Here is a 26823-nt window from a genome sequence, read left to right as displayed (position 1 = left end):
GGTCACAAAGAGTAGGACACGACTGAGTGACTGAACTGAACTGAACTGAACTGAAATATGTGTATAATATATGTAGCATTATTATTCACATTATTGACCATCATGCCTGACATAGCTTTATCTGTCATAAATATGATAGATCAAAGTAGAATATAATGTTAGGTGAAAGCTCATATGTGTTTCTGTTGATCTGGACTGGGCTTGCTCATGCTCCTGTGGACTGGTTGATATATACTGGTACACCTTGGCTCTGTTCCACATGGCCCTCATCTTCTATCAGAGACCAGCAGGCTAGCCTAGATATGAGCTCATTTGCCATGTGACTGAAGGGTGAGAATAAGCCCAATTGCACTTCAGCCTGCACATTCCATTGTCCAATCCCATAATCAGAGGATCAGTCCAGTTTCCATAATCAGCTCATTGTGAATGGACAATCTAAATTTACATGGAAAAGGACATAGAAACAAAAAGGTGTGAAGGATTAGGAAAAGATATTTTTCCTGTTTTCAGCCATTAGAGAGTCTTGATACTTTTTCAGATAACTTTATTTAAAACTGTTTAGAAGATACAAGGAAGTGCTAATGTAATATTTTCAGAACACAATAAAAATAAAAGCTAATATTTTGGCCTTGGTTGGGTTTTCTAAGAACCTACAGAAAATTACTATACAATTAAAGATCTTTTTAAAATGTCTGCCTTTAATAGAATGTCCAACACATGTCTTGCATTTTCTCAGCAAGTTAAATATTAAGTTTGGTATGCCTCAATTTCTTATCAAAATTTGTATCCAAGAAACATGAAAAATCTACTATATTTGAAAACCACGATCAGTGAATATTTCTTTTGAAAAATGATTCTCAGAAAGCAAAATAGAAGTACTGATTTGGCAGTTTTAAATGATCTTTTCTATCATCTCTGCATTCTAGATATTGTCTGATTCTAAAAGGGCTTTGCTACCATGAAAATGTTACATTACCAAGACATGCAGAATAATCTAAATCTCTCAGAGGAGCCCTTCTGCTGTGTCAGGGAGACAGAATGCTGCAGTAGGTTTGTTTTGATTTAGGATTGCCTCCATCATCACAGAGAAAAGCCATGACAACATATAATAAAAGCCAGCTAAGATGACGAATATGATTTTAGGTAAATATCAGACCATGAACTCTGATTCAAGTTTGGGAAGCTAAGATTATATTCTGTTGTCAGTAGAAGCTTCCTTATTTACAACAAACATTTTAAATGTCAACATTTTTCAGAACTTGAAACAAAATAAGAGGATGTGTGTTGCATTTTTATATTTAGTGACAATCTCTTTTACTCATTGGGGAAGACCCTGATACTGGGAAAGATTGAAGGCAGGAGGAGAAGGGGGTGAAAGAGGATAAGATGGTTGGATGGCCACATGAACTCAATGGACATGAGTTTGAGCAAACTCAGGGAGTTGATGAAGGACAGGGAAGCCTGGAGTGCTGCAATCCATGGGGTTGCAGAGTTGGACATGACTTAGCAACTGAAAAACAAAATGAATACATAGTGTATACTAAGCACATAAGTTATAAAGTGTTTTAAAAACTTATTTAAGCAATACATTTTTTTAAATTTTTAAGTGTTTTTTTTTATTTTTAATTAATTATTTTAATTGGAGGATAATTGCCTTAAAATATTGTGATGTTTTTTGCCATACATCAACATGAATCAGCCATGGGTGCACATTTGTCCCACCATCCTGAACCCCTCTCCCACCTCCCTCCCCACCCCAAACTCTGGCTTGTCCCAGGGCACCAGCTTTGTGTGCCCTGCTTCATGCATCAAACTTGCACTGGATCATCTATTTTACATATGGTAGTATACATGTTCCAATGCTATTCTCTCATTCAGATTTCTAATACCATTTCTGTTAGCCTAAATCATACCTTTAAGGTGACAAATATCTTTGACTCCCAAAGGATGTGAACTCACCTTGTACTAGATGTGCCTCCCTTTCTCTCAATTTTTTGTTTGTTTGTTTCAGTTTCTGATGGGATAGAATGATGTGTGTATATGTATACAGCATTGCTGAAGTTTTTAATGGCAAAACAAAAAAGAACAGTTTATGGTAACATACAGCATACTGTAATTAACTGAAGTATGAGGAGTTTAGTTCTCACCCAAATACTCCAAATTACCAAGATTTGACAAATTACCAATAATTTGAGCAAATTATTCTTGGTCTCAATGAGTCTACTGGACAAATGATTATTGGTCTTCTAAGGATAACGCTGCCTTTGGATGCAGTTAATTAGTTTAGGGACTGGTAGGTAACTTCATGGAAATTCCTACCTTTTGGGGAAAAATGAGACATAAATATCAGTCTAAAATTTCTATACCTTGCTTTTTAGAAACAACTAAAACAAAAATTTTAAATTGAAAGAATAGAATAATCTTTGATTCGATGGCTCTTGGTCAGCTTCAGTGATTATAAAGGAAATGGATTTGAACAGATTTCTAAGATCTTTCTAATCTCTGGAATTCTCTCAGATTGATGTATGAAGAAAAAGATACACTTGATACTTTTTTAATAGCTACTGGAAACAGGGAAGAAATACCAGGGGAAAAATTAGTCTATATGAAACTATTTCTATGGCATTTGAGATAATTTCCAGGAATATATTATTAAACTCCATTTACTTTGGAGGAGCTTCGTATCTATGAAGGACTCATCTGTGAAGGTTCGAGTGAATACCAAGCAACGTAAGCATTCACAGTCTATGTAGAACCTAATTCTTCAGAGCTCATGGTGATGCTTGACGTTTCCCTACCAATTTCCTGCCACTCACTTATCCAGCCTACACTTTCACATCTCCTGTGATGAAGAATGCACTATCTTTCAAAATAGCTCATTTTAATTCTGGATATTAATTTTTTTCTTATTGTGGAAGAAGTCTGACTCTTCCTGACCCAGGGATTGAACCCGGGTCTCCTGGATTGTAGGCAGACACTTTACCGTCTGAGCCACCAGGGAAGTCCCAGTAATATCCATACTTGTCCCAAATTATTTTCTGGGGAGGTAATAATTTCTCATTTCAGTAGAGTGACTCAGTGCTTAGATAGAAAGATCTACATAATTGCATGCCAGAGAGACTTAGATGTGAGTCTTCCCACAGCCACTTGTTACTTGTGTGAATGTGTGCAGTGGTTAACCTTCTGAAATGTCACGTTTCACTTGTAAAATGTGTATTAATTCTTATTTTGCAGATATGTGTTAAAAATGAGTGCAGATAATATACATATATTTTGCATCTTAGTACCTATAATATCTCCAGTTCAATGGACATAAACTTGGGCAAACTCCAGGAGTTGGTAAGGGACAGGGAAGCCTGGTGTACTGCAGTCCATGGGATTGCAAAGAGTCAGAGACGACTTGGTGACTGAACAACAACAATCTATTATATAATGCCTGGACTAGTTTAGATCCTCCAAGAAGCCTATGTCAAGAGGGAATTCCATATACATTGTATTCTTAAAGGGAATGCTTGTGAGGAAAAAGAGGAAAGGATGAGAGGAAGCTGGGAGAGATGTCAGACTGTGATGCAAATCTGGTCCCAGATAGAGATCAGAGGAAGGATGGTGGAGGCCAGCATCTGAGACCAAAGTGTACTTCTAAGAGAGGTTGCTAAGGCTGCCAAGGAGTCCCCAAGCCAACATTAGCTGTTGTAGGAGTCTCATAGGAATGTGTCTGTCTTATCAGTAGCATATTCAGTAATTGGGAGTAATCTATACAAGGGCCTTCCTGATAGCTCAGTTAATAAAAAAAAAAAAAAAAATCCACCTGCAATGCAGGAGACACCGGTTTGATTCCTGGGTCAGGAAAATCCACTGGAGAAGGGATACACTCCCCACTCCAATATTCTTGGGCTTCCCTGTGGCTCATCTGGTAAAGAATCTGCCTGCAATGCTGGAGACCTGGATTCAATCCCTGGGTTAGGAAGAGCCCTGGAGAAGGGAAAGGCTACCCACTCCAATATTCTGGCCTAGAGAATTCCATGAACTATATAATCCATGGGATCGCAAAGAGTCAGACATAACTGAGCAACTTTCACTTTCAATCTACACAGACCATGGCCTTGGTATAACATGATGATGAATTTTAGAGGTGTTAGGGTTAAGGTCTGTAGGTCAGTTACCATGCCTGCAGATGAAGATATGTGAGACAGATTTTTGTGGTTGCCATGCTCCACTTTTTTTGCAACACAAAGCAACTTTTCCACACGAGTTCCAGAAGCATCTGTTCCATGATTCTGTAGGCTTTTCTTTCTGAAGGAAAATTCAGAAAAGGCCGATTACAGACCAAACTAGCCCCTCAGCTGATCTCAGGACCTCATATAGTTCTTAACCTCTCCCTCCTCCAGCATCCATTCTGACTTCCCATCACCAACAACCTGGCAAATCATGGTGGCTTAACTGGTAGGCTGAATCAATCTTTCATTCTTGGAGGTAAGCATTTTCTGTTCACAGTTGTTATAAAGAAGTAACAAGAGAGCCCCTTAGAGTTTTACCTGGGGTCCACATAAATTTCTCCTTGCCCCAACTGTGTGAAAGCAGTTCCAATGCTTCCTGCTCTTCAGTATCAATAATCTTGGCCATCATGGTGAAAGACACCTCTTCTCTTGTGCTTGTACCTGTTCACAGATAGTCCAGAGTGCCCTGGGTCACATCTATAACCTGTTGTCACCTAGCAAGAATCACTGGGAATAAAGAACAATGTAGAAATTTCTGATTCAATACATAAACTGCATCCCGAATAATGACACCTAATCCTATCAAAGTGTTGCCTCCATGTTTGTGCTTCAGTGGTGTCTTTAAAAGTCTTCCAGCATTCTGTGAGGTTTGTTGCTTCTGGATAATGAACTGTGTATAATGGTTGCTGGAACCAGCACATAACAGAGAATTTTCAGAACATTTCCACCTGAATGAGATTGTGTTGGTAGCTTGCAGCTGACATAGAGGGAGTGTTTATATCAGATAAGTAAGAAAATATTTGATTCATTATATTCTTTGCAGGCAAAGATGGAGAAGCTCTAAACAGTCAGTAAAAACAAGACCTGCAGCTTATTGTGGCTCAGATCATGAGCTCCTTATTGCAAAATTCAGACTTAAATTTTAAAAAGTAGGGAAAACCACTAGGCCATTCAGGAGTTTGGAGTGTTAGTTGCTCAATCATGTCCGGCTCTTTGTGATCCCACAGACTGTAGCCTGACAGGTTCTTCTGTCCATGGGAATCCCCAGGAAAGAGTACTGGAGTGGGTTGCCATTCCCTTCTCCAGAGGATCTTCCCGACCCAGGTATCAAGCCTGGTTTCCTGCATTGCAGACAGATTCTTTACTATCTGAGCAACAGTGAAGTTCCATTCCCAGGTATGACCTAAATAAAATCCCTTACAATTATACAGTGGAAGTGACAAGTAGATTAAAGGGATTAGATCTGATAGACAGAGTGCCTGAAGAACTTTGGTTGGAAGTTCATAACATTGTACAGGAAGCAGTGATCAAAACCATCCCCAAGAAAAAGAAATGCAAAAAGGCAAAGTGGTTGTCTGATGAGGCTTAAAAATAGCTGAGAAAATAAGAGAAGTGAAAGGCAAAGGAAAAAGGGAAAGAAATAACCAACTGAATGCAAAGTTCCAGAGAATAGCACAGTGAGATAAGAAAGCCTTCTTAAATGAACAATACAAAGAAACAGGAAAACAGTAGAATTAAAAAGACTAGAGATCTCTTCAAGAAGATGGGAGATACCAAGGGAATATTTCATGGGAAGATGGGCTCAATAAAGGACAGAAATGGTATGGACCTGACAGAAGTACAAGAGAGTAAGAAAAGATGGGAAGAATACATAGAATAACTATACAAAAATAGTCTTAATGACCCAGTTAACCACAATTGTGTGATCACTCACTTAGAGCCACACATCCTGGAGTACGAAGTCAAGTGGACCTTAGGAAGCATTACTATGAACAAAGCTAGTCGAGGTGATGGAATTCCAGATGAGCTATTTCAAATCCTAAAAGATGATGCTGTTAAATTGTTGCACTCAATATGCTAGAAAATTTGGAAAACTCAGCAGTGGTTACAGGACTGGAAAAGGTCAGTTTTCATTTCAATCCAAAAGAAGGGCACTGCCAAAGAATGTTCAAACTACCGGACAACTGCACTCATTTTGCATGCTAGTAAGGTTAGGCTCAAAATTCTTCAATCCAGACTTCAACAATACATGAACCAAGAACTACCACATGTTCAAACTGGATTTAGAAAGGGCAGAGGAACCAGAGACCGAATTGCCAACATCCATTGTATCACAGAAAAAGCAAGGAAACTTAAAAAAAAAAAAAAAAAAACCTTCTGCTTCATTGACTATGTGAAAGCCTTTGTTGTGGATCATAACAAACTGTGGAAAATTCTTAAAGAGTTGGAGTACCAGAGCACCTTACCTGTCTCCTGAGAAACCTGCATTCAGGACAAGAAATGACAATTAGAACCGGACTTAGAACAACTGACTGGTTCAAAATTGGGAAAGGAGTATTTCAAGGTTGTATATTGTCACCCTGCATATTTAGCTTCTATGCAGAGACATCATGTGAAATGCCAGGCTGAATGAAGTGAAGTGAAGAGTGAAGATTACCTGGAGAAATACCAACAATCTCAGATATGTAGATGATACCACTCTAATGGCAGAAGTGAAGAGGAACTAAAGAGCCTCTGGATGAAGGTGAAAGAGGAGAGTGTAAAAACTGGCTTAAAACTCAACATTAAAAAATCTAAGATCATGTCATCTGGTACCATCACTTCATCGCAAACAGAAGGGGAAAAAGTGGAAACAGTAGAAGATTTTATTTTCTTAGGCTTCAAAATCATTGCAGACTGACTGCAGCCATGAAATTTAAAAAAAAAGACTTGCTCCTTGCAAGAAAAGCAATGATAAAGGTAGTGTATTACAAAGCAGAGACATTATTTTGCCAACAAAGGTGCTTATTGTCAAGCTTATGGTTTCTCCAGTAGTCATGTATGAATGTGAGAGTTGGACCATGAAGAAGACTGAACGCTGAAGAGTTGATGCTTTCAAATTGTGGTACGGTGAAGAGTCCTTTGGACAGCAAGAAGATCAAACCAGTCGCTGCTGAAGGAAATCAATCGTGAATATTCATTGGAAGGACTGATGCTGAACCTGAAGCTCCAGTACTTTGGCCACCTGATGTGAAGAGCCGACTCACTGGAAAAGACCCAGATTCTGGGAAAGATTGAAGGCAAAAAGAGAAGGTGACAGAGGATGAGATGATTAGATAGCATTACTGACTCAGTGAACATGAATTTGAGATAATGAAGGACAGGGAAGCCTGGCATGCTGTAGTTCATGGGGTTGCAAAGAGTCAGATACGACTTAGCAACTGAACAACAACAACAACAACAAAGCAATGTTATAAATTCCCCCCAAGAAGAGAAAGTTGTTAAATATTTACCAGCATATCCTTATGTATGTGATAAGCTCACAGATCCTTTACTGTGATGTGGATATTCTTGTTACGTGATATGTTAGGTGTGAGTTCATGTTTGTGGATCAGGCATTCCAACCTGTAAATACTAGCTAGAGCTCTGTGGGTAGCAAAAGCAAACCATACCCAGAAAGGGTATATGTACCTGAAAGATGAACCTCCTGATACTTGCATCATGGAAAGGGCCCAAAAGAGTCACCATCAGGTAATTACTGCCTTATCACAATAGTGCTCAGTGTTGGGACATATGTATTGGAAGAAGAGGCAGCATTCTTTAAATTGTGTTCAGACTATTGATTTACATGTCAGTGCCAAGAAAATGCATAGCATATGACAATATTTTAGTTATAGAAGTCTGAAATGGTGCCAGGTTGTCTGTAAAAATTCTGGCTATCTTTTTATTTATTATCTTTTCATTTGTTCATCTCAACCATGTATATTAAGAAATATAATCATAATAACAAAGTCAATTCATTAGATTATGATTCATTGGCCATACATTGTAAATTTTATGGTAAAATGAACAGCCTACATAGAACTTTGGTAGATTTCTAGCTTTTCACAAACCACCAGAGTAGTAACACCATTCATTTCTACCTCAAGCCATGAAAGGAACAATAGGTAAAAATGAAAAAAAAACAAAAACAAAACTGCACAATGTCCAAATATAAAATCTAAAATTATAGCACTAAATATATTTTAAATATACATTCTAAAGATGAATTTAGAATTAAATTCAATAACCTAATTACAGGGCCAAGTTCTAAGTTAGCTTAGAGACAGAATATTATATCTATATATAAAATTACAGCTGAAAAGAAAAGTAATATATTCTGGAAATAATTTATCAGATCAGATAACTTACAAATTCCTTTAAAACTAAGGAATTGGTTTAATTTATTCATTTCACGATAACATATAATAGCAGTCCCCAAGCTTTTTGGCAGCAGGGACCAGTTTCATGGAAGACAATTTTTCCATGGACTAGAGTATGGGGTGTTGGAGGAGAAGAAAAAAGGGGGCATGATTCAAAGACATTACATTTATTGTGCACTTCATATCTATTATTATTATATTAGCTCCACCTCAGATCATCAGGCTTTAGATCCCGGAGTTTGGGGACCCTTGACTTGTAAGACTAGATGGTCAGAGAAGGAAAGAAAATAATTTTTAAAAATAGATGTCAAAGAAAAAAAAGTAGGTGTAATTAGTATTAAGCTTTGAGGACAAGCACATTATAAGATATATCAGATTTTATGTAAACATGAATGACTACTTTCACTGCATAGTAAAATATTTCATGATATAAACTCTATTAAGACATTTAATTCTGCTACATAGACATTATTAGAGAATAACCATTGTCCTTATAAACAATGTGGAGTCTTATAATAAGCAAATTAATGAACTTTCATAAATATAGGAGTGCAAATGGCACTTTTAATTTTTACTATTCATTTATTTGATCACTAGTGATAATAATTTCTTAGAATTGATTTAGCACTTTTTTCTTTTGTAAATTTTTTATTAGTACCTATTTCTTATTTGTTTTATTATTTTACTTCTCAATACTGTGTGAGATTTTAATACACTAGATATGTTACATACATACATACATATGTTACATACATACATACATACATACACTAGATATGTATCTTATAATTTTTAAAATATTTTCTACTATGATTTGCCTTTTAACTTTTTGTATTTTTTTGAGTCAACTAAAGCAGTAGATGACTCTCAGAGTCCTTGAGTTCTTTTTATTTCTTTGCCTGAACTTAACTATTGGTGCTTCTCAGGAACCTTTATTTTGTGTCCTTCCCAGGGAGCTATAAACTACACCTGACCTCAAGCTGTGACCAAGTGCTGATGACCCTCACATTCATATTATCAGCCCAAATATCTCCTGTACTCTAGCCAGATTCCTGCAAATTGCCATCCACAGTTGCCTAAACTTACTTCAAATAAAACAAGCTCCAAATTATACCTGTCAACCTTACCCACCCCCATAAATGTTCTTACCTAAAATTAACAGCAAAAATCAACCAGCATGAAAGGCTTGAACTTATTTTCTCTCAAAAATTTTCTCTACTAGCCCCTCTACCCATGTGTTATAAATGTCTCTGAAATCTGCCATTTTGTCTTCCTCCATCTGCCCCTGCTTTTGTTCAGATGCTGTTTCCTTTATCATTAGAAGACTGATTTCTCTCCAACCTTTCAAAATTGTCTTTATATACTCTATTATAATCCTATTTTTTCTAATTGTCAGGTCAAATCTAAAGTGTTTGTTGAAACAAACACGTAACAATCATTAAGAAAATATTCAAATAGGATTTGAGAAATATGCTCATCATTATTGGTTTTTGGTATCATTTAAATATTAGAATTTAAATCATTGAATAACATATGTATTATTGTTTGATAACATGAACAATTCTAGAGTTAGATAGTTTGATGGCAGCAGCAACATTAAGAATGTTTTTGTTTAAAAAAAAAACTCACAATTAGACTGATACTCATACGTGTGGTTGCATTTAAAATCAGTGATGTTTGTAATGCTCACACTACTAAACGGTCATTCCAAATTCCCGACTGAAAACAGTAGGTTATAATAAACAGCCAGACCTTGATATTATAAAATGATACAGGAGACAGTTATACTAATTTAGCCTTTGACTTATCCATCATTTGCCATCCAAAAGTCTCTTTAGAAGTAAAATTGTGCTTCTATTATTTTTAAAAATGTGGTTCTACACATTATTTTTCATTAAAAAGACATTAAATTTTCAGAGAAATCACTAAAAAAGTTAATCTCTATTTGATTCCAGAATGTGAGGATAAATAAAGCATGAACTATTTACTTTTATGTCAATTAATTTTATAAATTACCCTTTATCAATATTTTAGGTGAAAATGATTACCATTTATTTTCTTTATCATAAGTGAGGAAAGCCTATCTTTGTATGATAGCCTATTATTTCTTTTCATCGTGTTTTGCAGCAAAAGGAGTAATGAAAGGTGTTAGAGGCAGTGATGCTGGTTGTTATTGCAAGAATAAGAGTAAGGATGCAAGCTAAGCAGTGGGAAATTTCTCAAACTATTCTGTATTTAATCTGTGGTGTTGGGGGACCCGTTCTCTTTCACTTTACACAGGTGATTAAAGCCGTAGAGGAAGGCTACCGTCTGCCAAGCCCCATGGACTGCCCTGCTGCTCTCTACCAATTAATGCTGGATTGCTGGCAGAAAGATCGAAATAGCAGGCCCAAGTTTGAAGAAATTGTCAACATGTTGGACAAGCTGATCCGTAACCCAAGTAGCTTGAAGACACTGGTTAATGCATCAAGCAGGTACAAGGCCAGACTGGGGAGATTTTTCTGAATATTGCAAATTCAGATTAATGCCATAGATATCAAGTTAATGAAATTATTTTTGTATACATATTAGCCTATGAACCTATATTACACTAATTTATTTGAATATGGTTTTTGCATAATGTTCTTTACATGAATGAAATATAAATGATTAAATTATACTTAAAAACACCTATACCTAATCTAATAGTGTAACCTACCAGTTTCAGATAAATGTTAACTGTAGTCAAATTCAGGTAATATTTCCTAAAAATCCCCAAATATATGTACTTTCCAGTGCTTTGAACCCCACATAGGTTTGGATGGGGAAATAAGATTATAAGATCACGGGAAAAAGCCAGTTAATCACTGAAAAAATTTTAAACCAGAAATATATAACAATTACTCTTGATTTCCTTAGCTAGATTTCTCAACCTGTCATATTCTATAAACATCAACAACTCCTTAAGAGACTCTTTCCTCTTATCCAGTTGAGTATAGACATTTGGATAATCATTTACTGTGTAGTTTAAACAGGACTTGAAACTAATAAATGAGTAATCTTGTGGAAAAAACTTGTGTGAGCAAATGAGCATTTTTAAAATTTTTCTGAATGCCTGTAAATGCATTTAAATAATGTTATCTTATATAAAGAATTCTTAACTCGTTTACTTGAAAAATTACAAAATTGTCCTCTCAATAAAGGACATCATTTTGATTATGTACTAGGAAATATACCAGATTATTATTTTCACTATATATAAGGCAGTTATCGTTCTCTACAAGAAAAGGTATCCTTCTGGTAGCTGAATTGACTGCCCATAGTATGCACCAAATGAGAAACAATTTATTGATAAAGTTACATAAGTTCTGTGACTCTGGTATAAACATTTGTTTACTAGACAAAGAGTCATTTTTAAATACAAATGAGGAATGAATCTTCAAACTCTGTTCAGGCATCATTAGCTTTCTGTGGTAGCAAATGGAGAATACATCTTAGAGATTACTCCTTATGTTATTCCCAAAGTAACTGCTTTTAATTTTTTTTTTTTTGTCATCTAAAATATTGTGTTTCTCTCTAGTTGTTTGAATTATGTTGTCACAAATTGATGTAAGGAAAGGAAATCATAAAGAGAAATTTTAAGTTCTAAATTGTATTAATTTCAACATCATCATTATAGATTGAGAGCAGTTAAATTTTCTAACAAAATTTCATATTACTTTACATATGTATTACATAGAATTCAACTTGCTAGATTTCATTTAACAGATTTAGCTTAAGACTCTATGGCCAACACTCTGTATGGGTGGACATAGAGGGCTGACTCTACTATATCATTTTATATAAGAAACTTGAGCATCCATGGATTTGGGTATTAATTGGGTGGAGGGCTGGTCCTGCAATCAATCAGCTGCAGATATTAGGGGGAGGGCTGTATCATTCTCTACCTGATTTTTTATTCATTCATCTACAAGTCCTGGTTCTCGAAGATGTTAGTTCCTGATTCACTGTCTCTTTCTCTCTGTTCCTACACATGTCACAAAATTAGGTGAATTGAATAACCATGTAGATGATATTCAAATATTTCTCAATACCTTGAAATTTTCTCCTTCAGTGATTTTGGTCTCTAACCCACCTTGGACTCTTTTTCATAGTCATAGTCTAGACTTTGCTATTACCCCAAATTGCATCTCTTCTATTATCTCAATTTCAAGATCCTGTTCTCCAAATTCAACAAATCTTTGACTCTACTATTTATTGACTACAAATTACTACAAAATGTCTATTTATTCATCCAATAAATATTCATGTATGTATTCTCTGTCAGGCTGTGGGCTAGGTGCTGAGTATGCAGAAATGAGTAACAAACTCTTGAGGCAGAGAGAGATGAAATAAAATAAAAACTTAAAAAGAAATACTTTAGTTTTAGAGTGGAGAATGAGAGTAAAATTTCCAGAAATCATCATAATCATTTCATATATTATTGGTCAAGGAGTGTAAATTTAATATAGTTAAGAGCATCACATAGTTTGATTAATTCTGTTTTCTTATGTATTAATATTAAGGGTTACATTTTGCTTTCCAGTTCTACTCCTAGGTGAGTTAACAAGCACTCCTATGTAAGAGCATAAAATAAAGGATAACTAATTTCTGGTCTTCTAGGAAATAAGATTAAATGAGTACAAGTTTCTCTAGCAAAGTCTAGAAGCAATTGACTTTACACAAATTATCCTACATGTCTCTATTTGGTAGCATTTTCTGTATTTTACAAACAAAACTGAAGTAGGAAATTAATACATCTAAATTAATAACATGGAATTTTTACCTAATGTTTTGTATTACAGAAAATTCAGTTATCAAACCATTATAAGTCATTGTTAATTATGGATAGAAAAAATCTGAATAGGCTGATTTTTGCATTCTGTTTTTCAAATTATTTTCTTCCTTGTTAGCATTTGTATATTTTTCTCCTATAAATATACTTATAAACTCAAAGATCCATTGGTAATGAGTTAATATTACAATAAATTTTTTAATATTTGTGTTTTTTGTGTTTTAGAGTATCTAATTTATTGGCAGAACATGGCTCACTGGGATCTGGGGCCTACAGATCAGTAGGCGAATGGCTAGAAGCAATCAAAATGGGCCGATATACAGAGATTTTCATGGAAAATGGATACAGTTCAATGGACGCTGTGGCTCAGGTGACCTTGGAGTGAGTAATTTTTCTGATAATTTTTACGTAATTGCTGGGGCAAGAAAAATTGTTCAGAAACCAATCTGGATGAGATCAAGGGAAATCAGTTAACCTTTGTCCGTGTGTGGCAGCTTTCAAAGAAGCGTCTTCATTTTTAGCCTGTATTGTTAACAACTGCATGATTAATGCTACTTGTGGCCAGTATCTTTGCTTCTTTGCTTCAAACAAATAACATTTGAGTATTTGATTGATTGGAATAACATCTTGGCAAAATACTGGTACTTTGTGTTGTAGAAAAGATGTTTTCTTGACAAAGTTTTTCTACTGATACTTGTGTTATATGAATGTAAATACAAAACAAACTGTAAGCACAATTGGTGCTGCTAGCCCTGTAACAACAAAACGTACTCTTAAGTTTCGGCTTTGATGAATACCCAGATAACAACAGCTTAAACAAAGCTTCCTGGGCAGGAATCTCATCCTGTTTACTCTATAAGTGGTGCATCTTATATTCTTGCAATCCAAGGATATATTAGATCCTGCCTTGATTTTTGTTATTTGGTACAATCTCAGTGGAAACCAATTGTGCCCTCTTCTGTTTGCACGTTTAAGATAAAATCTATCAAATCTTATTATATAAAAATCACTAGAGTTAAAAATTGAATTCTTTAGGGTTGTAAGTTGTTTGTATTTTATTATATACTCTGTACGTGTAATTATTTTAGCCTAATATTTGTAATTTGTGAAAACTAACTGTTGTTATGGTGGTTACATCTGGATTACATTAACAAAAATGATGTTTTAACCTATGAATATAATAATAACAGTTCAAATTGCCTACACATTCAAAGGTTAAAATATTGTTGTAAGTTTTAAAGCATGGTAGAACTTTCTAAAGCACTAAACCACAGTCTTTCTTCCATTACATCACATAATATGAACACTGAGCACTTGGTTCTCACCATTTCTACTCTGGCATTCTCTGGTTTATTGAACTCACTGCCTATCCACAGAAAAGGTAACAGGGTACCATCACTGATCACCAATTAATGTCACTTTCTCAGAATTTCTCTTCTTGATAACTATAACTAAAAGGACCTAAAATCACCACTCAGCTAGCTATCTTAATTTATTGAATATCATTCTCACCATCACCACTAGATCATATCTACTTGAGAGCACATATACTTTGCCCATTATTTCTTTGGACACTCAAAAAACTCATGAGTACTATATTTGAAATAGTAAACAGAAAAATTTATTGATAATTTAAAACTATTTTTACATGATTGCTATTTAATTTTTCAGTAAAAATGGTCATTTTAATTTATTAAAGTCATTTGTCATTTTATATTAAAATGATACTGTAGGTATTTCTTCTACCCAATGTCAGATTACTTGTAAATATGTAATAAAACTATTTGCATTAAACCATGTCTCTCTTTTTATTAAAATAGCACATATACATGTATATATTTACATCCGCTACTTTTTTGTTTCTCCGTAACAGAATAGTTATAATCACTAATAATGGCTTTTGCATTAATTCCTCTGTTTTACTTTCATTGGGGCCCCCAAATACTATAAATATGTTAAAAATTTTACATTATGGTTTCACTTTTTATTATGTCTAATAATTCCTTTCTGTTTACTTTTCTATTTTCCCTTCTGTTTCAAAACTCTCTCATTTTGTATGTTTTCTTTCAAGACTTAATAGCTTCTTCTCTCATCTTGTGATGGTCTGAAACTCTCTTCTATTCTCCTGTATTTTTGTCTGGTCAAATCTTCTCTACATGGTTGAGTTTCTTCCCTCTCTGTTGCTTTGATAGCATGTTGCCTTCTGTATTGCCTCCTTTCATATATTTTATGGTGTAATTTATTTACTCTGACCTAAGAATAAGGTGAAATTAAGAGACTTACCAACATCTTCCTGTTCAGAGAAATGTTGGTGTCAATGTGTCAATTGCTTCAGTTTCCTGGGACTATAAATACCACATTCGTTACGAGGAACTGAGCCAGCCAAACTTAAGTGAAGCCGATTTATTGGAGAGTCCAACACATGTCTTCTTGTTTATTGTATTTTGACCACATTTTCCCTCTATTAGTAAGAACGTATTTATCAAAATGTTATGTTAAATAACGCACAGAAGAATGAGTAATCAGTTACTTGTTTGGTCAAGAATATAAAAAAAAGACTATATGTGCATTTTGCTTGCTCTTGACCAAAAAGAAAAAAAAAAAAAAAAGCCAGTCATTATCAAGGACTATGGCAAAGGAGCTAAAATATTAGTAAAGACAAAGACAAAATCTTAAATAATTAAAGATTTATTTCTACATGATCTTTTTTGTTGTTTAGTCACTAGGCGCATGTCTAAATAATAATTTTATGTAGCCTGTATAAACTATAATGAAATAAAATATACCAGTATTATTGCCAGAGCATAATTTTGAAACTGAGAACTGGAAGAATATACTCATACTGTAAGAAATGCTTTGAAAAAAGTTAAAATTAATTAATATAAAGCAAAAGACCAAACTGCCATATACATACCTAAGAAAAATATGTTATTAATGTAATTTGTGCCATCAAATTTGTTCTCATGATGGATTTTGAATAAGGAAGAGGAAACAATTATAATTTTTCAGAACCACATACTTTGGTGAAAATTTCCTTCATAGAGGTTTAATTTTATTTATGTTTTTTTGGCCAGCACATATATGTAAGGCTTGATGTGGAATAGAAATGAAATATTTTTAGAATTTAGAGTTAAAATGTATTCAACAAAAGTGGCTTTCAACTTCAGATGTTTCTGTCTGCTGTTCTCTGTGCCTAACCTTGGCTGTTCTGTGTGCAGTACTCATATGACAACAATTGTTGTAGCAGCAATGATGCAATCTGTACTATGGCGTTTAAGTGCAGGGAGTTATGGTCTACAGGGGGATCTGTGAGCTTGAGGTGAGTTGCACATTGAATCCAAATATTGGAATTAAGGACAGTAGCACAGCTGTTTTTTAAACTTCTTGTCAGATCAGTACTGTCAACTTTTGATTATTCAGAAAATGAATAAAATCCAATAAACTTTATTATACCAATCATGTGTAAGCTGAAGCAATTCCTATTTACTTATTTATTTATTGAATTGAGGTCTTAAAATATTAAAATTAAGTGTAGCAAATCTGGAGCCAAAATTTGTGCCCACTAACTCAAATGGAGAATTCCATGGACTGTACAGTCCATGGGGTCGCAAAGAATCGGACACGACTAAGCGACTTTCACTTTTACCTTCTACTCAAATTTAACTTATTGATAAAGTCATTATGCATAATTTAGTATATGCCTAAAGAACACATATGAGTACTTAATATCCTCCGTGTTCTGCATAAGCTAAAACATCCAGTGTAACTCTCACAACTCGATGGACATGAGTTTGAGTGAACTCTGGGAGTTGGTGATGGACAGGGAGGCCTGGCCTGCTGCAATTCATGGGGTCGCAAAGAGTCGGACACGACTGAGTGACTGAACTGAACTGAACCCTCACTAGGTCTCATCCATTGAAAGTTATAGCCAGGTCATGGTTAAGTCCTCCCTGCCAAGATATATGTATACCTTGTACAGTACATATATGATTATCAGGATTCTTTGAAGTGACCAAAAAAAATCCCAAATATACAATTGCATCATAAAACTATGACAATAAGAATAAACACTGAAATTTAGTGAATGTTCATTAACCTCTCTTCTCCCTTCTCCTATCCAGCCTGTGTTGGTGGAGCTAAGTACTAGTGATATGGCTAAAAGATGTGTAAAGCAGAAGGGAGAAGAATGTAAGGGAACATTTCCTATACCAGTGGATAAATTACATCCTGAATAATCAAGAGTTGGCTCCAACATCAACTAAACCTCCTGTTTAGTTTCTACTTTTCATTCTGCCATTTAACACCATAATACCAGTGTTTTCCATTATTTTATATTAAGAAATAACATTTAAAAAAAGATTGGAATGTTGTCACAACAAGGGCAATTCATTATATTTACAGCTTTTCTAAAACTAATCATGTTTTGTTGACAAAATTAAAACTTTTTTATGTAACAATATCAGTCTATCATGTTTAGATTCATAAGCCTATGCTGAAATTTAGTTTATTATCATTAAATTGGCTTTGGGTATTACTTAAGATTACACGTGGTCATGATAAAATTAGTATCATATATGTAAGGGGACACACCTAAAACTTTCCCTTGCTACAAAAACTCCTATATAGATAAATGAAATGAGTAAAATAACACATTTTCAAGTATTTTTTTTTCAAAAATATTCATAGAGTAGCACCTTTATCATGTAATGGAAAATACTTTTATTTTTATCAAATTTCTTACATTATTACTGTTAAATAGACTATTTAATAGGTGCTTTAAGAAGTAAAATAGAAATTATTGAAAATCACAAAAATGTGAGACAAAGCTACATAAAAGAAAATACCATAATGTATTTATCAATATTGGAATAAAGTTACTTAACCTTTACAGGAAACATTTTCCTAATACCTTTTTAATTCTTATTTGTAATTTTAGTAGGAAAATATTAAATGGAATTTTTAAAGAAAACTTTGCTCCTGAGAACAGATTTAACTGCATGAGTAATCTTGGTTTTCCCCACATTTTTAAAATCACACTGTATAAACGTACATTGCATGCATTATAATCATGCTACTTTCTAATTCTCTGCACATTAATTTGTCAGCTTTTGAAATGACAGGTCAGACCTCAAAAACAGCATTCCATTAAAGACACATAATTTATGGCAGTATGTAAAACTGAGTGCTGTATTTTCATAATTCCATTTATCCCATGGAAAGAGGTGTAGATAGAGGTGGGAGGTGAAATGTAAGAGAGATGAAATGTTAGAGAGAGGAGAAGGATAGAGAATTTCACTGGTCTGAAATTCTGTATGAATGTTAAGGGATTATCAGGTCATAAGATGATCCTAAATAAAATTTGTGCTTGGGAAAATTTAAACAAATTTAACTTAACATCTAGATATATGAAATGTTCTGGAAAAGGTCAGGTTTTATTTGCCTATAAACACAAACTCTGTAACTGTATTAATCAAATACAATTCCTTAAAATATTCATTCTTTAGCATGATATAGATGTCATGAAAAATGTAAATTCCCAAAGCACTGAACCAGATTCTTTCTTGTGGTTATTTGCAGAGAATAAAGTTATATTTACATATATTAACAGATTAAGACAGTGGGAAAAAAAATAAGTCAAACTAGTGATTTCATAAGAGGCAAAGCAACCAAGAGTTGGAATATGGAATACATACACACTTACGCCCATGCACCACACTCCAGAAACACATACACTTTAAATTAAGGTTTCGGTATTATACATGCAAAGTTCACCCTGTTTGAGCAGGAAAGTCTGTAATATTTTTTCAGGTCTGTCAGAATAACTATAATAGCTATTTTCAAAAACTCATTCTTAATATTTGGATTAGCCATATGGATTCTGCAGTTTAAGTATGTATATATTAAATCAGTACTTTCAAACCTTTGTCAGAATCACATGTAGGTTTACAAAACACATGATAAAACATATGTTTTAAACTTTATTTCAAGTTCTAATTATTTACATTCTCTAGTAGAGATTGCTTTCAGGTTAAGAAATTTTATCCCCTTTTCTCCTGACTTAAGTCCAAAAGTTGGTAGTGAGCACCCATAAATTGTCTTCATAATTCATGTTACATTTGGAAATATGACAGTGTTAATTAGCCCATAACTGTAGTTGCCATGAAGTATAGACTGGATTACCATAGATTCAGTCAAATAATCATGTGTTTTGTTTCCTTCATTAGATATCTTCTTTCTTTTGGAATTCTGGATATTTGATGTTATATATACAGATTTCTCATTTCACAGATTAATCAATGTTTGCATGTAATTTGAAGTTCTTTGGTCAATGTTATATCTCAGAGAAATGAGAAATTGTTTTCTGATCCACAAAAGGAAATTAACAAAAATCTATATCATATTGCTTATATATTTTCCTATCATATAGGAAGAGGACAATCTTAATTGTTACCTATTTTATTATATTTATCTCAATGCTTCTTAAGGGGAGATTTTTCCACTCAAAGGACACTTTGCAATGTCTGGAGACATTTTGTCTTGTTACGACAAAGGGCCAGTGGCCATCCAGTATTTCTGGTATTTAGTGGGACCAGGTAAGGCATGCTGGCAGATGTCCTTTAATACACAGGGTAGCCTCTACAAACAAAAAATTATCCAGCCTGTAATGTTAACAGGGGCAAGGCTCAGAAACCCTGATTTAATTGAAAAAGACAAGATTAAACTCAAATCTCTTTTGTTCCTATGTTGTCTGCCATTAGCTGTTTTACAATCTATTCATGACTAGTGAAAGTCATTCAGTCATGTCCGACTCTTTGCCCCACCATGGACTATACAGTCCATGGGATTCTCCAGGCCAGAATACTGGAGTGGGTAGCCGTTCTCTTCTCCAGGGGATCTTCCCAACCCAGGAATCAAACCCAGGTCTCCCTCAACTGCAGGCGGATTCTTTACCAGCTGAGCCACCAAGAAAGACCATTCATAACTAACAATAGTGATTTTGTTTAAACCGAAATTTTATTGCTTTTTAAGTTTTGTTGATTGTCTTCATTGCCTCATTGTTCTTAGTTTTATTATACTCTGGTGTCTTGTAGCTATAATAATTTCTAAATTAAATGTTTCACATTTACATTCAAAGAAAGAAATGTTTCCACCATAAGTGTTCATTGCTTTTTCTTTAGCTATTTGCCATTTGCTAAAACTCTCATAAGAAATCAACAAAACATAAAAGGAAAAAGACACCTAATGTATTACTTGCTGGTGCTGCTAAGTCGCTTCAACTCTGCTGCTCAGTTGCGTCCAACTCTTTGTGACCCCATGGACCAACTGTAGCCACCAGGCTCCTCTGTCCATGGGATTCTCCAGACAAGACTACTGGAGTGGGCTTCCCTCTTCCAGGTTATCTTCCTGACCCAGGGAACAAATCCATATCTCTTAGATAAATAATATTTCCAATACTAATACACATAGAGCTCCATTTACTCAATTTCTACCTTCTGATAATTAAGAGATTTTTTGAGTGTCCAAAATGATTCAGTTTTACCTATAATTCCAGTGCAATTGAATCCAATTATAAAGAATTCTAGGACAGTCTGAAATTAGTACATTTACTGAATGCATAATGTGTTAAGCAGAGTAATTATCTAAAGAAATATAACATGGCAAACATTTTAAAATCTTGTCATTGAAAAATCTTGAATCACTAATGCTCAGTTTTTTTAATAATTAACATTGTTATCTGTCAAACATATCTGAATTATTATATATGTCAAATGCATATTTTGGAAAAATAGAACTCCTGGATATCCTGTGAAATAATATTTAAAAACCATGAGCTCTGGCTTTGAGTGCCATAATATGCTATTAGTTTAGGAATCTAAACATTTGTAAGTTTATTTTGAATAATAAGCTTGTTAAAAAGCAATAATATAAAAATGTCTTTTGAAAAGATCTCTTGATAGCGTGTAATCTTCAGAATGCTCTAAACGCCAATAGAACCAAGATATATTTGATAAAGGAAGAAAGCTGTGCTACTATGGATTCCAAGTGAAAAATAAAATATTTTAAGCATTATCAGAGCAATGTAGTGATGATTATCCCCTGAAGATACCCGATATATAAAATGATTGTGCTGACTTGAGTCATTTGAAAAGGTCGGTCTTCGAATGCTTACCTATGAAATTTTTTAAAGTATATTTTATGCTTACTTCTTTTAGTAAAATAAAAAGTGCTTGTTCATATTGTAGGTCCACGTTTTCAAAACCATGCAATGAAATTGTACCGTTTAATTAAATATTTATTGGTAACATGTGCAAATTTGTTTTTTCTCTGCTGTGTGCCATCCGAAAAATCCAAAAGAGGAGGGCAAATATATATATATATTTGTTATATATATATATATATAACTTCGTGTTGTAAATATTTTTTGACTGCAAATAGATTCTAAGGTACAATTTTAGAGCCTGCATTTGAAAATTGGACCCCATATATCTAAATTGGGACTGTAATCTAATTAGCTTCTGCAAAAGGTTTGCCTCTTTGCCAACGTGAGGTATTGTGCTGTGCTACAAACTGAGTCAATACATACATCCAATGTGTGCTTTCTTCATGCAGGGATTTGAGACGGCTTGGAGTGACTCTTGTTGGTCACCAGAAGAAGATTATGAACAGCCTTCAAGAAATGAAGGTGCAGCTGGTCAACGGGATGGTGCCATTGTAACTTCAGTTTATTGTCACTTCGTCAAGTGAATGACTCTGCACTTTGTAAACAAGCTCTGAGATTTATTTTAACAAAAAACAAAGGGGAAAAAGGGAAAACTCAGCGATTTCTAAACATTAAGAAAGCATTTGTTTCAGCCACAGAATTTGTAATCAGTGTTTTACTAAAATCTCTTTATCTTCCTCTTGGTGTCTTCATTTTTCATGAAGCAAATATAACCTGCATGGAATAAGAACATGAAGTTTAAACACTACCTTGTATTACAACAACAACATCCTTCTCCCAACTTCTACAAAATTTTATACATGAAATATATAACTATATATAGCACCTTTTTAGACTGAATGAAGGCAGCCCCTTTCAAAACTTCCAAGAATCTACTTGAAAGGAAAGTTTGATAGCCATCTGTAGGCTAACAAAAGCTGCAATTTACTGACGTTTACTTCAAGTCTTAATTGTCTACGAAAGTGTATTGAAGAGCAATATGGTTAGATAATTTCTAAATAGATCTCTTCTTTTGTAATTTTGAATGCTGTTACACAGCATTAAATTATAGAAACTAGTGTATAAACATGTTGCTTGATCAAGGACAAGTACAATACAGGGTGTATATTTATTTTTCTGTGTTATAAAGTTTACTTTTAGTTGCTCTTCTAGATACTACTAGGTAATAAATGTGTATATACTGTATAATTTGCTGTATACCCAGGAATCAATTTAAGGTGGAGCTTTGTGTGTGTGTGGCTTGCACATGTGTGTATTACCATTCAGCTTGCATTGTTAATAGTATTTTAATTTTAGCAACATTCAGGAACACACATTCCAGGGTATATTAGAAATAGGAGAAATAGGGAAGCAGTAAAACAAAATCTAACACAAGCTTGTGTCTTTTTTCCTCTCATGTGTCCAAAAGCTGCTAAATCTCTCTATTCAGTAACAGGAAATGTCTATAAGACTAAATCCCCTTTGGTGTTTTAAAAACATTTTGTGATATCTGTGACAATGGAGTTCTTCTAGCCATTAATCTTGCACCCCTGTAAGAAATTTCACCTTTCTGAGTCCAAGAAAATATCTTGTCAAGAAAAGTTGACACCAAAGGGCACATTTTCAGCAGGATGTAGGAGGATTTAACTGTGCAGACTTCTGTTAATATTGTTAAATCCAGCACATAGCACCAAGCATTACTCCTAAGTGTTAATCCTTTGTAACCATTTCCTTTGTAGCCTGGCTCTAGAAATTTTGATACTAAAGCAGAAATGGAATGATGTCAAATACATCCATCTTTTTTTTTTCCTTTTAGAATTTTCTCTATGGCAAGACTTGACCTGTTTTATTTGTTGATGGCTGTTTTTTCCTTTGGTAATTTTATCTTATATTCAGTTACATTGAATTGATCTTGAGGAGTCATTCTAATGTGCTATTCAATTGGCCTTATTAAGAAATATAAAATGTCCTATGTACATGCCATGTACCAAACTTGGTGAAGAGTGATATTTGTGCTGTAATACAAATTAAACTATTTATTAGAACCTGAACAAAACTGAACTCCTTGGTGAAATAACCAAGTTCTTTTGTATTATTACACTTTATAAATCATGAAATGACATGATTATTCAAGAAGCACAGCATTTAAACAAAATACAGCCTACTTCAGATTGTCAACAGCAATAGTGTATTGGAGTAGCCTGGATTAGTGACATCCGTAAGGAACATACTTGCATTATATTGTCAGTATTCCCCCTCTCTCTCCCAAACACCTGTTTCAGTCAAACGTTAGCATGTATAGGAATAAGTTCTTCCTTTTACCCTACCCACCTTCACTTAAGTAGCTCTTTGCTAAAGAATATAGGGAGGAAAAGGGAGAGAGTTTTAAACAATTTCAAATGATATATTGAGTCCTGTCAAATAGAGCTATAATTCTTTATAGGTATATACTGTACCATGGGTCCACACAGACTATGCTTAATTATTTCAGTTTAGTGAAATTTCTGAAGAAACTAGAGATGGATACAAGTTTGTCTTGATGAAATCACAAGTAAGCAAGCATCACTTTTATGAAAGATGCATTTGTTCATTTCAGGAAAAATAGTAAACTAATTCCTTTTGTACAAAATAATCAGAGATTGTGTTGCACTTATTGAATTTTGTAAAACCAACCTAATCTAAGTGATAAAGTAACAATTGAGAAACTTCAAGTAAGAACAGATTTGTTGATTTAAAAGGTAAACTGCCATAAAATTAAATTTGATGGACTGGCCAAAGTCTATCAAGTTATATACATAACAAATATATTTAAATTGTTCTCCAGCTTTATGTGTTCAAAGATGATTGCAAGGTCAGGATGGAGTATATCTAAGTGATTGGAATTTGATGTTTTAATGAAGGTTTTCTCTTTTTCATAAGAGATATTTTAAATTAATTTTAATTAAATTTGTTTGCCTCTTTTGCCACCTTGATGTATATTTACAAAAGTAAATTGAGATGAAAGTTAAATAAACAACATAGCTTTCATCCCTATCTCACTTTGGTTGAGATTTTCTAAGGAATGTCAATATGATTTTATATGATGTACTCCTCCTCAAAAAAGAGGAAATAATTTATTTCTAAAATATTTGTTCTCCACTGGATATGTCACCAATTGGGAAGTGCCAATCTCATCTATAAATGTGAGAAGTGGAACAAGGAGAGAAGCAGCTTTTGTGAAATACAGTGAGGCAGTAACCCAGGGCAAAGTTTGACAAATCTTGATTGTGTAATTTCTTATTCTTTTGGTTAATATTGTCACCCAGCAGACAACCAAAAGTGAAACACAGATTCAATAATTTTAGTACATGAGATAGATTTGTCAAATTAAACATAATGTTATTTTAACAATAGCAATACCTTTAGACCATAAGTCTTTCTCAGTGTTTAACTTTGAAAAAGGTGTACAAGCAGAAAATAATTTTCAACTTACTGATATCTGTTGAAGTCACTCAATGACTACTTTTATCAATCATAATTTGTTTTCTAATCTTGCCATTTGCTCGCATGTAAAAATGACATACTCAGTTTCTCTTCTTGACCGTTGAAAATGTATGCATTGTATGTTAAAAGGTAAAAATTTCAATTTTCCCATTTAAAAAAAATTAATGTGCCTGTGTTTTATTTCTTGTGTTTTAATCACCAAGTCAGTATTCTGAAGTTGTAGGATTACTGTAAAAATTATATTCTAATATTCTATCTAAACTTACATGTGATCAGTATTCTTAGTTTTAGAGTTGTCAAAACAATACAGAACAATCTTAACTCAGTTTGTAAGAGTTCTAACCAGTGCGCAATGGTGAAGAAATAGTTTCCTATCTCAAGTTTAAATGGAAAATTAATATCATTGAGCACTTAATGTGTTTGCATGTCTGCTATTTAATCTCCATGTGAAAGTTAAAAGATTTTTTTTTAAACACCATTCTTTCTCCCATATAAAGTGGGCTCTCAGAAGCACAAGCAGAGATACTTACCTATGGAAGACATTTTTTTACTGTAATCGTGCATTGGATGGCAAATGCCAGTTGAGTCAGATGTTAGAAATTTACTAGATGTATGATGTTCCATAGTAGAATAAGACTCTTTTATCATTTTGTTCTTTCTAAAAATAAGAAAAAAGAAAGCTAAGTATGATAGCAAACTGTCTTTGCTTATGTCCTGCCAGATGTGTAACCTCAAAATAAAAGTAGATGATCAACAATAAGATGATGATGATGATAATGAATAAACAAAGTGCTAGTTTTATTTGGAATTAATAACTAGAATAAGTCATCATTTTTTCAACTCTGTAGCACAGCTGGTTACATTGAATATTTTCTCTATTATGCTGTTAATTACATAGCAATGTATCAAAGAAGAAATAGATAAGAACTTTCTTTTCATTTCTTGTTGATTTATGAAAAAGTCTTTTTACACATAGATGATTGAATGTTCTTGTTCAGAATGACCACATAATTATTACTTAGGAAAAGACACCAATTCTTTTTTTTAAAAGAGTCTTTTATAATAATCAGAATCAAATGTCATTTGTTTCTTCTAAATGTAAATGAAAAAAGTTGATGGTGGCAAAATACGTCATGTTTATTCAGGCTGGGCTGTCTTAACAGTAGAAGTCTCAGTGGTCAACGTATTTGTTCTTCTTTAGACTGCTATTAGTTTTACAATTAATTATTTTTAAAAAGTGTGTAAATTTAATTTATAATAGTCTGAGAATAAAACTTAGACTCAGTCGTTTGTTAATATGTTTATTTTAATGTTTTAATTTCAGGCAGGTTATAAGCAACAGTATAGAGTTATTTTATTCTGTGTTAGGCACTGGGATTGCTCAAATCCATGCCTCAGCATTAATTCAAGGAAGAACTAGAATTTCTGTATTTTTTTTCTCCATTTGAAGTTCTGTGTGCATTTGGTTTGTGTACATGTTTTTTGTAGTGTAAGATACAAAATTTTATATTTTTTCAGAAAATAAAAAACCCTTTGAATACAGTTAATTCCAATTGTCATGCTTAACCCTCCCCCAAAAGACTTTAAACTTGCAATCTTTGTATAATGATTTCAGTTCCTTCTGATAAACATGTTGGGATTTCTAATGCTAAATATTAAAATGCAATGAGCATCCATTCCCTCAAAGACATATTCATGAATCTTTGCATTCAAATATATTTTGCAACTAGAGTTTGACACTGAGATTATTGGACATGAACATAATTATGTGAAACCTAATTAGAAGTTTGTGACAGTGTTATACAACAGTACTAAAAAAAAGGCAGAAAACTGTGTACTATCTACAAAAAGACGTTCTGATGCCTTTCTCATCAACAAGCATGTGCTTATGGCATAGGGTCGAGGGGTTGCATTCTTACAGGACTGTCT

At 33.8% G+C, this 26823-nt stretch overlaps 1 protein-coding gene across 7 annotated transcripts in view; it reads left to right on the top strand.

Annotated features, from left to right (window-relative positions):
* Positions 1-26575, top strand: part of EPHA5 (EPH receptor A5) — a 408061-nt gene extending 381486 nt beyond the window's left edge. For 4 of the 7 annotated variants that reach the window (XM_005887234.3, XM_005887233.2, XM_005887236.2 and 1 more), the window contains 3 exons: positions 10679-10872; positions 13437-13592; positions 21822-26573. In XM_005887234.3, coding sequence (XP_005887296.2) covers positions 10679-10872; positions 13437-13592; positions 21822-21927 — 456 coding nt within the window. In that variant the 3' untranslated portion in view covers positions 21928-26573. Of the gene's footprint in view, positions 1-10678; positions 10873-13436; positions 14946-21821 lie in introns of those variants that run through there. The other 3 variants (XM_070372469.1, XM_070372467.1, XM_070372468.1) reach the window with 3 other exon arrangements.
* Positions 26576-26823: the final 248 nt, after the last annotated feature.

The sequence above is a fragment of the Bos mutus genome, chromosome 6, assembly GCF_027580195.1.
Source record: "Bos mutus isolate GX-2022 chromosome 6, NWIPB_WYAK_1.1, whole genome shotgun sequence".
Classification (NCBI taxonomy): domain Eukaryota; kingdom Metazoa; phylum Chordata; class Mammalia; order Artiodactyla; family Bovidae; genus Bos; species Bos mutus.
The sequence above is the reverse complement of the archived record's forward strand: the minus strand, read 5'-3'. Positions and strand labels throughout refer to the sequence as shown.